Below are 14,710 nucleotides of genomic sequence, written 5' to 3'. Positions count from 1 at the left end.
ACAAGCTGACGGTGGATGATACTGATGGCCGAGCCCAAATCAACTAGATGAGAGGCATTACCATGGTGAGGCTTGAGCTTGGCCTTGTTGAACCACCATGGCTTGTAGTTGTGTCATGTCCCTGCTTGGCGAGATGGGACATCGTCTATGTAGGTCTATTAGGTAATGTTATTTTTAGCCAACAGAACTCCTGCGTGTGTGAAGCTTTTGAGCCGCTGTGTGTTTAGTTAAGTGTTTATTGTGATCCTGTTTAATCACAGATCGGGCGATGGTTCCCGGAGCTCCCCCGCTCCTCTGTGGTAAAGTGTCCAGAGACATCAAGCAAGAACTCGACAAACTTTCCAGCGATGTGCGAACAAAGAAACTGCGCTGGTTCTCTGAATGCTTCTCGGTCAGTAAAATCACATTTTCAGGATCAACACCATATTTTCATGAAAGGATGATGGAGTGTTTTTTTTTCCAGCCTCCTGGAGGGAGCCATAACCTGTGGGACCTGGTGGCTGTGATTAAGGGGCAAGACGACAGTTTACTGCCACAGAACTATGGTCAGGGCATCATGCACATGAAACACCTCGTCCGCTTCAAAACGGTGAGTGATGATGGGATAAAAACACCATTTTGCACCCTGGTGGAGCAAGGCGTTTAAGAGTTATGACTTAGCTTCCAATGGCACGGCTGAGAAAATCCAGTTGCTTCCAGTTGTGTTTCTGACACAACCGTGTTGTGACCCTGATTGTCGACTAATTTTGCTTTATTAGATTTGACTAATTTTGCCTTTTTGCTGCGGTTGCCTGACTTTGTTGTGATTTGGATTGTTAGCCAGAGTGTTGCATCCACAACCTGACAGAAGTGTGTACACTGTAAAAAAAACAATCTGTATATTTTACGGTAAAATACTGGCAGCTGGGTTGCCAGAATTTTACCATAAGTTGTATGGTGACACTGTTCACCACTTGCTTTATTAGCAACCGTAAATTTCACAGTTGAGAACTGTTTGTTTACAACAAATTACTGTTAAAGACAGAATGTAAACCTGTTTACAGTAAACTACTGTAAAATAACAAATATACTGTAAACCTAATTACAGTCTTTCTTAGATAAAAACCACAACACAACCATATATCATATGGTATTTTATTGTAAAGTTCAAGTTTACAGTAAATTACTAGCAGCTGTGGTTGCCAGAATTTTACTGTAAAAAACACAGTACAACAATTTATTACAGCTGGTTTACCTAGATTTTACTGTCAACAACTTTTTATGATAAATTACCAAGTGAATAAGGTCCATTGTAAACCAAGGACCAAAAATATCATTGTCAGACTAAAGCAAGAAAACATGTACATATTCAGTGTTAAACAGTTTGAATTGATCAAATGGGATAGAATTGGACATGATGTTCGAGAAACTGGAAGCTACATGTGCTGTCACTAGTTCAGCTTGAGGACTTGCATGTTGTCCACTGTGGGCTGATCTGATCCTCTCTGCAGCCAGAAAACATACACAAAGCAGATGTTAGATTGATGCAGTGTTTAAGGATGATGCCTACACAGAGATAAACAGCCTCCTAGTTGTTCAATAAGTAGTTCAAATATGTTAAACTTTGCGCCAATGAATTATACATTAATGAAGGCAATATTTATTAATTAATTAAATAATTAATATAGTTTTGCAGGTCATTTTTATAATTGATGGTCTCAGGGAGAAAGTTCTCATTTCAGAGCAGAGTCCAGCTTAAACATGTAGAAGTCAGACGATAGAGACAACGACATGAACCAGAAACCAGAAACTTGGTCGTATCTGGGTGCGGTGATGTTTGTAGGCCACGACATGGTCTACAAATTGTGCTTAGTAGCCATAGTAAAAAAGACCTCTTTCTTTGTTTATTTTTGTATTCTTTGTGCCATGAACTGCATTAGCTGCGTGGCAAAGCATATATGACACTGTAGTAATAATTACGTCTTAAGAGTGTAGCATGCTTTGTTCTGAAACACGCTGAATACGACCCCAACATGGCGGATCTTGCTCGACCATTGGCGTGTCTCGTAAACAGCTCTGAATAACAAATGAGCCATCTAGGTATTTATATCTATGTTGAAACATGTTATGAACAAACACCAACTTAGCATTATATGTCTAGTGTCAATATATTATTCATGGCATCGTAAAGTAGTGAGTAGCATGCCAGCTACCTAGCTTAGCTAGCATTAGCTTTAGGCGGCTTCCGGAGATTAATTCTACTGCACAATAATCTAACAGTTCTCGGGTTTTTGCAACGTAACGATAAAAAACTATTTTCCATGTTCTACATGTTCCCAAGCTCTTTGGTTGAACTGGTAAATTTGTATATTCCCTTACCCTGTGGTGTTAAAATATGACATATTGTACACGTGGTGTTCTACCAAATGGTGAGCACATGCGTACCATGCGTAGTTATAGAGCACCGTAACTAGGGCAACCCAGAAACTTTGAACATTACACATAGGCGACATGAAGTTATTTCCATAGTTAAGAGATTTCGAACAACTTGACCACTCAAAATCATTACAGATGTATTTATTAATAATATGCATTGTTTCTACAAATGTTTAGTGAAGCAGTGGGAAATAAGTAAGTACTAAAAGAAACCTTGGTAGTTACTTTGTTCTTACCATTGTACAGAATTGTAGATAATTTCCTTTAAACAGGAAGTAGGTAGAAATCCAAGCTGTGTCCATCTCAGTAAAGTCCTTGTAGCAAGTCCAGCAAAAAGTAGATCCAGAAAGGTGATGAATGCCTTGAAGGCAGTTTACCAATAAACCATTTAATAGAAAAAGCATTTCCTTTAATAAATAGTCCATTCTTAGTGATAAGAAAGAGCCCAGAACAGAGCTGTTCAACTCCAACACACTCACTAACATCACAGTAAAGAGGAAGTGCAGTGTGCCTGCTAACAAAACAGATGCAAACGTTTTTATGTAAACTTTCTTCAAGACAAAGACGCACCTCATTCCATCTCACACCCATGCACACACAAAAGTAAAGTTATCAAAATGTATTAATGACAATGCTTTATAATCTTTCCTCTCCTCTATAAGCAGTACATAGTGCACTGGTAAAAGTCATCATTATTTATAGTGCAGTTGAGATAGGTTTGCTAGTGTAAAAAAAAAGGCAGAAGAAAAGTATTTGAAATAAAGCTGACTTAAGCTTGGGCTGCAGATAGTCTCATGTAGAAAAGTCCTCAGAGGTTGCGGAGTGGTGATGTGCTGGTTCCCAAGAAGCTGGCGGGGTGTGGTGGCTTCAGGGTATGTCTTGTTCCTCGGTCTCCAGCAGTTCTGAGGGGAAAAAAGAATAAAGAAAAGGCAATTACTATTATGTTGTGCACCATTTTACCTCTCTGGAAGTGCCACACCCCACAAAGCTCTCTCTGTGTCTCCAGAAGGGTGAAGAGCGGTTGCCACTACCCTGATTGCTCGATGCCCCTCCTCATGGCCACACACTACTCAGCATATATATATAAATTCAGCATCTACACTACCAGTCAAAAGTTTGGACACTCCTCCTAATTCCATGGTCTTTCCTGATGTTTATTTCTTTCTACATTGTAAAACATTGCTGAAGGCGGCCGAAATCCACAATAAACACAACAAAAAACACCACAATACACAATAAAAAACACCACTTATTTTTCACAGTCTAATACTAGTATACAGTATTCACATCATAGAATTTTGTCTCACCTGAAGCACAAACAAAATACTGTGATTATCGTGCATACCACCATTCAATGAAATAATCATTTAATATGAAGCTATTTTTTTATTTTATTTATTTAAGTCCAGCAAACTTACTGTATATCAAACAGGTCACAGCACATAAATTACAACTATGGTGAATATACTGTTTATGACTATAATTTCGTACTAAAATTTTGGGTTGAAAATAACCCATTTTGGATTAGTGGGTTACACGTGTTACATGTTTATAAAAAGGTGGAGTTTTACCTCTTTTTGGCAAACTCCAGCCAATCTGCATGGCGTCCATGTGCTTCCCTGCTGTCCAGAACATCGGGGATGCTGAACTGGCACTGTGTGTTGCCACTTTTGTAGAAGTGTTGTTGTGTGAAGGTGGTGGAGTTCCTCCAGGTACATGGTCTCAGCTGCAAATTATGTGCCTTGATCAGAGTTGACACTCAAGGCTTGTTAAAAATTTTATGGCCATATAAATGACAGGCCATGGTTTGGTCTGCCATGGGGCATAAGGAAGTATTTGTTGGCAGGGGTATGCACTGTGGTATCATGCTGGTGGTGGTTGATAGCGGTGGTTTATAGCGGTTTATGGGTGATGGCAGAGAAAACATGGCTATATAGGAGGGGCTGAAATGACCAATGAATGAATGTGTCAGTTTGGTCAAGGAGAAAGGGAATAATATGTGCATTTTTAAAACTGTCTCTCATGCCCAATTATGCTGTCGCAATAACAAATAACTGAGAGAAACTCATCTAAACTTAGATGACTAATATACATGAGCAGTCCCCAGCTGACTTTTGTGGTAGCATAACGATTGTAATGTTTACTTGCATAGACAGTGCAAACATAGTTATTCTGATCAACTCCAACAATGACACGATCCATGTTGCTGGCATCGTGTTCACCAGTAAATTCTTCCGAGATGTTTTCTGGGAGATCGTTTTTGGCTTTGATGTTAAGATTACCTACTGTATAGTAGGTAAGGCCATTTTCTAGAGGCAGACGTACATGCCATTCCCTCTTAGGCTCATTGAAAAATTGGTGGAATCCGTAATTATCATAGTTAGGATTACAGAACATGTACATGTCATTGTTCCTAAGTTGGACAGCAATCCAGTGCATCAGCTTGAGACCATGTCTTGGCGAAGGCTGGCCAAAACCAGACTTCTTCAGCTTGGCTAGTTCACGCTCTGCCTTCTTTATGAAGGATGAACATGTACACACATTCACACACCACCAACACTCACACCTCACACACACAAACATATTGCAGATATTTGTTAAAAGCCACTAACTAAACACTAGCATCATTTGAACATTAACCTTTAAAAACACCAAAATTTTTAAAGATCATATTTTTTAAATTTTTCATTTTTCAGCATTAAACAAGAACATTAAAAATTCCCAGAAACATTCCGGTAAACCTTTAGCTTTAATACAAATATTGTGTAAATAAGGCTAACAGCTAATTAGCTAGCATGCTTTATATGGCTAGCATTAGCTTTGTAATGCTGCATAGCATACAGCTACTATAACACTTTTTCGCCTTCTACATGTTTAAGAGTACCTCAATGGCCAACTGGCAATAAAAATGTAACCAATTTTTTCCTGTTTCATTAGGAAATTGGCGTACTAAATTTTATTTTTTACTAATGATCGATGATTTGTGTCCTACGGTCATTTACTTCCTACTTCTTCCGCGTTCGGCACATGGAAGCTCGCATGGCCCTGTTGACTGACTTTTAGCCAGCAAATGGCTTTGATATTTGTGCAGTATTAGGTTCACAGCTGGCAAAAGGGTTTTAAAGTAAAATAATTGATTAAAAAAGCTGTTTTAGTGATAAATATGTACATAACACTTTAAACTGTACTACCTGTCTAATTGTCCTCCCATTTTCTTGCGGCGAACTGAATCATGGGAGTCTATGCGTCATTGCGTCATGACATGCCTACGTTCATCAACGGCTACCAATTATATATTTCGTCTATCTCTATGGGCTTCCCTAGAACATTCTGTTTCACTGGAATCTTTTTGTACAATACTGAGTTTTACCACCTCTACCTATTCATTTGCCAAAACTACTGCCTCGAATGTGTCATTAAGCCTTACATGACAAATATACAAAATGTATACATTGCAGTGCTGGGGAATCAATAAGCAAAAAAAATAAACTTTTGCAATAACTTGGTACTCACCATTATACAGACTTTTTGAGCACAATAAATGTAGTAAGACACCCAGGATGTGTCCCTCGGAGTTGAGTAGAATCCTTGTAGCAAGTGCCACAAAAAGTAAACCCAAAAAAGAGATAAATAACTTGCAGGCATTTTACTAATAAACCAATCAACAATATTCTTCACCAAATAGGGATTCTTAAAGAATTAAAAAAAAGGTTTAGAACAGAGATTTAACTCCAACATACATAACACTGTAGTCAAATGATTTAAAAGGAAGTCCTACTTCCGTTTCTACTATATGTAAATCTTATGTAAATGAATTCACGTCAACACAAGGAGTGGACAACTCCTACAATTCAGAGTGGTCTACAAATGTGAGCCCTAAAGACTACAACACATCCAACAGCCATCAGGAACTCTGTTATGTTCACCATCACACCTGGACTCACTCAATCACCATTAACAGTCATTAAGGGCATTCATTCCACCACCCCATTGCGAAATATATTCTCTGTGTTATCCACCTGTGATACCAAGCATTATTATCTTGCTTTCTTTTATCCCTATTTTCTTGTGAGCTCCTGACAATCCCATTTCTGAGCCTTGGATGCCCATAACCCTGCTGCTGGTCCACTGGTTGTCCTTCCTTGGAGCACTTAGGAGTACAAGGCCTGATGTTTTGAAGATGATCTGACTCAGTCATCTAGACATGACACTTTGGCCTTTGCCAATGTCACATGAATCCTTACACTTGACCATTTTTCCTTTTTCCAACACATCAGCTTCAAGAACTGACTGCTCACCAATATGTCTCACCCCTCGACAGGTGCCACTGTAACGATATAATCAGTGTTATTCCTTTTCTCTCTCAGAGGTTTTAATGTCATGTCTGATTGGATTGGTATATATCGTAAAGTTTGAGTTACCGGGGGGGGGTCAGTTTGCAATTTGGTGATATTAATATTGACACAATCCCATTATTCTCAATCAGGGTACCAAAATTTCTGATACAGTTGACGTAAGAGTACATGGCAAACGAGTAACAGTAACTATTATGCTAAGTCCCCTGAGCATTTGGGTTCAAATGGTGTAATATCCATGTGAAATAATTTCCCAGATTTGTAAAAAACCTAAATTTCTGTATACTCTATTGACAAATGATTAAGATTCGTGTATGGTACCAAGCCTTCTCATTCTGTTTTATCTGCCTGGTTTTGATCTTGATTCTGGTTCGTGATTATTATAGTCTTTGCCATGTTTATGTTGTATTCTTAATTCTCAACATCTGCCTGTTTGAATTTTGGATTTATCTGCTTGTCTTTCTATTAAACACGTTAAACTGCATCTACATCCATCTCAACCACCATTTCTGACAGATCTATAGGCTCCTTTTCAGATTTTTTGACCTTCCCCTCTAAACATCTCTGCATGGCCCTTGTTCCATATATTACACCTGAACATGAAAGTGTCATATAAAAAAAGAGCAACCTCATTCACTACACTATGTGATTTAAGATGTTTGAGAGCCATACAGCTTTACCTTAGGACATTTGAATATACAGTAAATAGTTTTCCTAACAATAAATCCAAACTACTGAAAACCTGCTTTTCTTGTGAGCTGATGGAGAAAGTGATCCTTCCACTTTAATTATTCAACATGGATTCAATGTTATTCAGGTATATCTATTCACAGTTATAAGCTGCTTTGGAGAAAAGTGTTAGCTGGGGGCAAATGAAAGCAGAGTGATGTCCAAGGTGAGAAAAGTGGGGTGGGTAATGACTTCAGGAAGGGGGGGCACTCCATCCCCAAGAAATCCTCCAAGAAATAGACTGAACTCTGTCTTTTTGGGCAAGATTAGAGCTGGAAAAAACACAAACACTAGAAAAGGCCATGATTGGCAGAACATTAAGCATGTGGTAAAATCAACAGTCGCAAGACAGTAAGAAACAAGAACTTAATTAATGTGACACTTATTTGACATACCATTTTTGCTTTCACTAAATGACTAATTATAATTTCTCACTTTCTTTACTGGCACGAGATGTCACCCATATCTCTTTAGAGCTTTCATATGCCTTTTATATTATCTTACAAGGCCGATGAGATTGCACTGAATCAGGCTGACCAAGGAAATGTCTCAAATTTCCTCAACACAGTTTTGCCTGATAATCTATCAAGGTTTTTACTTCTCCTCATCTTTAACAGTCCTCTGCATAGATTGCAAAAAATGTTCTAAATTATTAGATGAACTTATTGCCACTCAACTAGGCGACGGAATGTGTTTGTTCCCTCTTCTTCTGACAGAGATGTGGATGATCTTCTCTAAGCCCAATGAATTAATTATAGCATTTGATAAACTTTTTTTTGTCATGTCAACTCACCCCCTAGAGGCGGGCAAATAAACCCCTTCATAATTCCAAACAAAGTGGAAGAAATGATACAGCGCCCCTTAGCAGGGTGGGTTGGGGCCTAGCAGTGGCCACTTGGCGGTGTTGGGCTTGAACCCTGATCTTCCGGTCAACTACCCAAAGCCTTTACCACTCGAGCTACCACCCCTTTTTGTTTAGGGGTGCAGAGGATATGTGATGATGCTGGACTCGCGGCTCTGTTGTTCTCAAAGCAGAGCATTCTCATTGGAATGTCCAGGGAGACTCCATCCTAGCTAATGTGAGAGACAAGAAAAAAGAGGATATTCAGGTTAACTGTGATTTGTCTTTAATTAGTTGTAAGCCCTTCTGTAATATTATAAACTGTGCAGTTAAATCATCCAAGCAGTCCTGCATCTTCACACTACTTCTGAACACAGTACTGATTATATGTCTACTCTTAGATTTTGTGCTGTAGTTGATATTGCTATAGAAGGGACAGTCAACAGTTACCTATCATTTAATTGTTGTTTTGTCCACCTGTGATTATCTAGATTTTGTATATCTCATGCTTCTTCCAGATCCGGCTTGCTCAATCATCTAAAGTAAAACATTTACAACTCTTTCATTCAGCAGCTCTCCCAGGAGCCTGGGAGAAAGTGGCCATACACATCATGGGTCCTTTTGATGCAGCACTTGCTGATTGTTGTTTTGTGGTCACTCTGGTGGACTATTACAGTAAGCGGCCTGAGATAGCATTTGTCTCACATCCTACCACCCATTCTGTAATGCCGTTCCTGTCTACAGTGTTTAGCAGGGAACAGAACCCAAAAGAGCTGATTTCTGATAATGTAGTACAGTTCACTTTGCACAAATTCAAACTGTTCTTGCAAAACAGAGGAATCCTACACAGGACATTATCTGTGTATTACCCAAGGGGAAACGGGGAAGTCGAACGTTTCCATCGCAGCTTAAAGAATAATTTACAAACTGCTTCACTCTAAGGAAGAGGGTGGAAGGAGTTCACCAAAGACTTTCTGCAGGCATACCATTCAACACCACATGGCACAACACCAAAAGAACTCTTACATGGGAGAGCCATGTTAACCAAACAAAATGTCTCGGGTCTTTGCTTACCACCTGCAAGCAAACTGCTCAAACCTCACCAGCTTGCTTCACAGGTGAGAGAGAAACAGAAAAAATGTAAACAGTACAGTGACAGAAAACACAGTGCGAAGCATGTTTCATTTCAGTGTGGATCATACGTCCATGTAAAGAAACCCGGAATTGTGCCGAAGACCCAGTCTAAATTTGGAAAAGCCCTAAAAGTTGTGTGTAAGAAAGGACTGTAGACATATAAGTTGTCAGATGGACGATGCTGGAATGCGTCCTGCCTGGCACCTGCATTTGCTCCATGTAGAACAGACGAGTCCGGTGAACTGCCATTGTTTGGCTTGTTCGGAGTAGGCATGCGCCCGCATGGACTCAGGATTATGTGATGTAAAATGTGCTTAATGCATTACTAGTACACAATGTGTGTTTATGTAGTATAAGGAAAATAATGTTGTTGCTTAGTGAATATTGTGTTTGGGTACTGTTCTGTGATGCTTATACCAAGTCTTTGGAAATTGCATTACTGTAACAATATTTGTTCAATAAGGGATGTTTGCAAATCATAATGTTGGGATTGAAAGTTTGCAAGAGTTTTTACAAAGAAAAATCCATAGTAACTTCCTGTACTGTTATAATTTTATATTATAACTAATTTCACTGAGACCATGTCCCTATAATATATTTGTTCTTAAGAGAGAGGGATATGTGGTGTTCTGAGTAAGCCTCTAGAGGGAGTCATGCAGAGTTTGTAGTAATGGACTAGGGGAAATGTCCATTAATGGAGAGCTGGTTGGTTGCTTAAAGGATTGTGGGAAATGGAGTTCATGTCAGGAGCTGAAGATGAGGTAATTTTGGGTGTGTTTGAGTTAAACGACACCTCTCTGTGACTGATGGTGAGATGAGCTAATTACAGCAGAGGGGAGGAGTTTATAACAGCAGACAAGTCAGACAGTTTATTTCATGTAGTGTGCTTCCACCTGCTGTAGACATGAACCATTACAGATTACACCTGCTGTTTTTTGTAGGTGATCAGGTCTGTGGGGATGTTGAGGTGCCTCACTGTATGTTCATTAATGAAGTTGTCCACTGCTCCAGAGTCGATCAGCACAATCAGAGCCAGTTGAGTGTGAATTGCTCATTGCAAAGAAATGCTGATTTCAGGGCCACCTCAGTGTAAGTCCAAAAGTACATTTTTTAATTCATTTCACCTAACATATTCATTGAATTATAGAACCATTTTAAATGAAATGTTGTTTGCTTTCCAAGAGTTCTAGATTTTTTGGGAACAGGTTCATTCACCCAAGTGTAGAACCCCAGGGATCTATATCAAACCCTAAGGAACATTTTTAACAGTGTAGCCAAGAGACAAATAATGAAAAATATGAAGAAATTTTATACCTCAAAGTAATAAAATGTTAACAAAAAAGGACAGTTTCTTTCTTTCACTCATAGAATGAATAGAGAAGTCTTTACTGAGATGAACAGAGTGTAATTATACAGAAGAAAGTAGTATTTGGTGTTATCTATTGATAAGAAAAAGATGTCATAAGATGATGTCATAAACAAATGGTATCTCACAGTCAGCCCAGTCCAGCCCGTGCCAAGATATATTCAGAGTATATCACTGCCCTCTTAGGTCCCAGCAGGACCCATGCATGATCTTAACCTCAGAGAGCTTAAAGTATCAATAAGCTTAATAAGAGATTAGTCGGAGTTTGAGAACAAGATGCCCTCCTTCAGATGATAGATGCAGGTAGTATTTACAGCAAATAAAGTGACAGGTGTAATTATAATTGTGCTAAAAATGTGTGCATTATGTACAATGTATGTACAACAATAACAGATAATATACAGTGAATATACAGATAGTATATAGTATGTATAAATATAGTATATATAAATAGATAGACAGATAGATAAAAAAAACTAAGAAAAAAATGATAAGTAACATTTCAACTTTTCCAACATTTCAACAGCTAAACATCATCACTTAACTAATGTTTAACATTCAAACAATTTCCCAACAGTGCAGGGAATGAACAGTCACACTGCTGCCACTACCTCTGGGCTGATATAAGGGAAATGAGTGCAAAAAAAAGAATGCAGAGGTCACTCACTCACTCACTCACACACTCAACAAAACAAAACCCTTTCCCTTTTATCATATTATATAATTAACACAATTATTTAACACCACAGCAAATGCACTCAGTAAGTAAAATGTTGCACATGTAATAAGACAGAGAGGTTACAAATGCAAATTGTATTAAGAACAGTACAAGCAATCAAAAAAGAAACTTACGAAAGGTGTGGGCAGTAAGGGCATTAAAAGAATCAACCACACTCATAAAATGGGTCATGAACCAAAACATTTACATGGCAATGTAAATAAAATGGACACAAAAAAAACATGGAAGTGAGTGCTGTGGTCCAAAAACATGGAAGATTTGGGACACAGCTCCCCAAAGACCCCATAAGGCCTTTCAACAGCCCTTTCAACAATCCTGTCCCTCTAGGCAAAATGTCCTTGCAAAATTCTTGGTCTTGTGGCCAGCCATTGTTCCTCATGCTTAGAAGAAGATCTGATGTTTCGTGAGAAGGTGCAGGTGGTGAGTGGAGGCTAGCCAGGGTTAGATAGCAGGCATGTTACTTAGGAGGCTGAACTGTTGGCCTCAGGCACGACCAGGTCTTGGGGATCATCAGTGCCATTGGCCTCAGCAGTTAGCAGGTCTTGGGGATCATTGGTGCTATTGGCCTCAGCAATTAGCAGGTCTTGAGAAATCATGCTGTTAGTCTCAGCAGGTAGTAGGTGTTGGGGGGTGCCATGTTGTCCACAGAAGAGAGTGCGGTTCTTGGGTGGTCGCCACAGCAGAGAGCAGGTCTTGCCTCAGCAGGTAGCACGTCTTGGAAGGCTGCCTTGTTGGCCTCAACCGGTGATGTGGTTGAGCGTACCTCTTGTCGATGCCTGAAAAAACAAATCAAAAGAAAACAATAAAATATGTATGTATATGTATATCATCTTCTTTCATTTTTTTCCTTCAGGGGTTCACCACAGCGAATCGTTTCTCTCCACCTATCCCTATCTTAGCATCCTCAACACTTGCACCCACTAGCTTCATATCTTCATTTATTACATCCATTTACCTCCTTTTTGGCAGCTCCATGTCCAGCATTCTCCTACCAGTATACTCACTCTCCCTCCTCTGAACATGTCCAAACCATTTTAATCTGGCCTCCCTAACTTTTTCCCCCAAACGTCCAACATGAGCTGTCCCTCTGATGTCCTCATTCCTAATCCTGTCCAATCTTGTCACTCCCAAAGAGAACCTCAACATCTTCAGCTCTGCTACCTCCAGCTCTGACTCATGTCTCTACCTCAGTGACACTGCCTCTAAACCATACAGCATGGCCGGTCTCACCACTATCTTTTACACCTTCCCCTTGATTCTCGCCAATATTTTTCTATCACACAGAACTCCCGACACCTTTCTCCACCCATTCCAACCTGCCTGCACTCACTTCTTTACCTCTTTCCCACACTCTCCATTACTCTGGACTGTTCACCCCAAGTACTTAAACTCCTGTTCCTTCTTCACCTCTTCACCCTGTAATCTTACTGTTCCACTTCCCTCCCTTTCATTCACACACATGTACTCAGTCTTGACCCTGCTCCCTGCTCTCACTACAGATCACAATGTCATCTGCAAACATCATTGTCCAAGGAGACTCCTGTCTGACCTCTTCTGATAACTGGTCCATCACCATAGCAAACAGGAAGGGGCTCAGAGTCGATCCCTGATGCAGTCCCACCTCCACTTTGAACTCCTCTGTCTGCCCTACAGCACACCTCACCACTGTCCTGCTCCTCTCATACATGTCCTGCACCACTCTGCCATACTTCTCTGCTACTCCTGACTTCCTCATACAGTACCACAGCTCTTCTCTTGGCACCGTCATACGCTTTCTCCAAGTCTACAAACACACAGTGCAACTCTCTCTGACCGTCCCTATACTTCTCCATCAACATTCTCAGAGCAAAAATTGCATCTGTTGTGCTCTTTCTGGGCATGAAGCCATACTGCTGCTCATAAATGTCCACTACCTTCCTTAACCTAGCTTCCACTACTCTTTCCTATAGCTTCATTGTATGGCTTATCAATAGTTGCTGCAACTCTACATGTCACCCTTATTCTTAAAGATCAGCACTAACAATCCATTCCTCTTCTCCATTCCTCAGGCATCTTTTCACTCTCTAAAACCCTGTTAAACAAACTTCTGCCTCTTCTAGACATTTCCAGACCTCCACCGGCATGTCGTCAGGGCCAACTGCCTTCCATCTACTTTCTGTTCCACAGAGTTCACCCCTTCTACTCTTTTTTCCCTCTCATTTACCTCATTCATCAGCTCTTCAAAGTACTCCTTCCATCTCCTCTGTACACTCTCCTCACTTGTGAGCACCTTTCCATCTCTATCCTTAATAACTGTAACTCGCTGCACATCCTCCCCATCTCGAATCCTCTGCCTAGCTAACCTGTGCAAGTCCATCTCTCCTTCTCTAGTGTCTAACCTAGTGTACAACTCGTCATACGCCTTCTGCTTGGCCTTAGACACCTCCCTCTTCACTCTGCGCTGTAACTCCTTGTATTCCTGTCTATTCTCTTCAGTCCTATCCATGTCCCACTTCTTCTTGGCTAACCTCTTCCTCTGAATACTATCCTGAACTTCCTCATTCCACCACCAAGTCTCCTTATCTTCTTTCCTCCTTCCAGATGACACACCCAGCACCTTTCTTCTTGTCTCCCTGATCACTTCTGCTGTAGTTTCCCAGTCATCTGGCAGCACTACCTGACCACCCAGAGCCTGCCTCAACTTCTGTCTAAATTCCTCACAACATTCCTCCTTTTTCAGCTTCCAACACTTGGTTTTCTTCTCCATCTCTATCTTTGAGCTCTTCTTACAGACCATCAAAGTCATCCTACACACCACCATCCTATGCTGTCTGGCTACACTCTCATCCCACTACCACTTTACAGTCACTAATCTCTTTCAGATTGGCTCTTCTACATAGGATGTAGTCTACCTGTGTGTTCCTACCTCCACTCTTTTAAGTCACTCTATGCTCCTCCCTCTTCTGAAAATAAGTCTTAACCACAGCCATGTCCTCTTCACCTCCAGAACATTCCTCACAAACTCCTCCTTCAGGACCACACCTACCCCATTTCTCTTACTTTCCACTACATGATAACACAGCTGAATCCTGCTCCTATACTACAAGCCTTGTTACCCTTCCACCTGGTCTCCTGTACACACAGTATATCCA

General features: G+C 40.2%; 1 protein-coding gene and 1 long non-coding RNA gene across 10 annotated transcripts in view; one reads left to right on the top strand and one right to left on the bottom strand.

Moving 5' to 3' along the window:
* wdr17 (WD repeat domain 17) overlaps positions 1 to 14,710 on the top strand; it is a 158,002-nt gene that overhangs the window by 45,111 nt on the left and 98,181 nt on the right. For all 7 annotated transcript variants that reach the window (XR_009204368.1, XM_058386688.1, XM_058386684.1 and 4 more), the window contains exons 15-16: positions 261 to 391; positions 464 to 589. Coding sequence is in view for 6 of the 7 variants with exons in the window: in XM_058386688.1 (XP_058242671.1) it covers positions 261 to 391; positions 464 to 589 (257 nt within the window). In the remaining variant the exon portion in view is untranslated. The remainder of the gene's footprint in view (positions 1 to 260; positions 392 to 463; positions 590 to 14,710) is intronic.
* Positions 1,151 to 6,184, bottom strand: LOC131351313 (uncharacterized). 3 transcript variants are annotated; one of them, XR_009204370.1, is made up of 4 exons: positions 5,929 to 6,184; positions 3,987 to 4,358; positions 2,652 to 3,317; positions 1,151 to 1,484 (listed from the first exon to the last, which is right to left on the bottom strand). It is a non-coding gene; the product is annotated as an uncharacterized LOC131351313 (long non-coding RNA). The 3 variants fall into 3 exon arrangements; XR_009204372.1 differs by having other exon boundaries at positions 1,152 to 1,484; positions 3,987 to 4,141; XR_009204371.1 differs by lacking the exon at positions 5,929 to 6,184 and having other exon boundaries at positions 3,987 to 4,417.

The sequence above is a fragment of the Hemibagrus wyckioides genome, linkage group LG03, assembly GCF_019097595.1.
Source record: "Hemibagrus wyckioides isolate EC202008001 linkage group LG03, SWU_Hwy_1.0, whole genome shotgun sequence".
Lineage (NCBI taxonomy): Eukaryota > Metazoa > Chordata > Actinopteri > Siluriformes > Bagridae > Hemibagrus > Hemibagrus wyckioides.
Note: the sequence above shows the minus strand (reverse complement) of the source record. Positions and strands in the feature narration are given on the sequence as shown.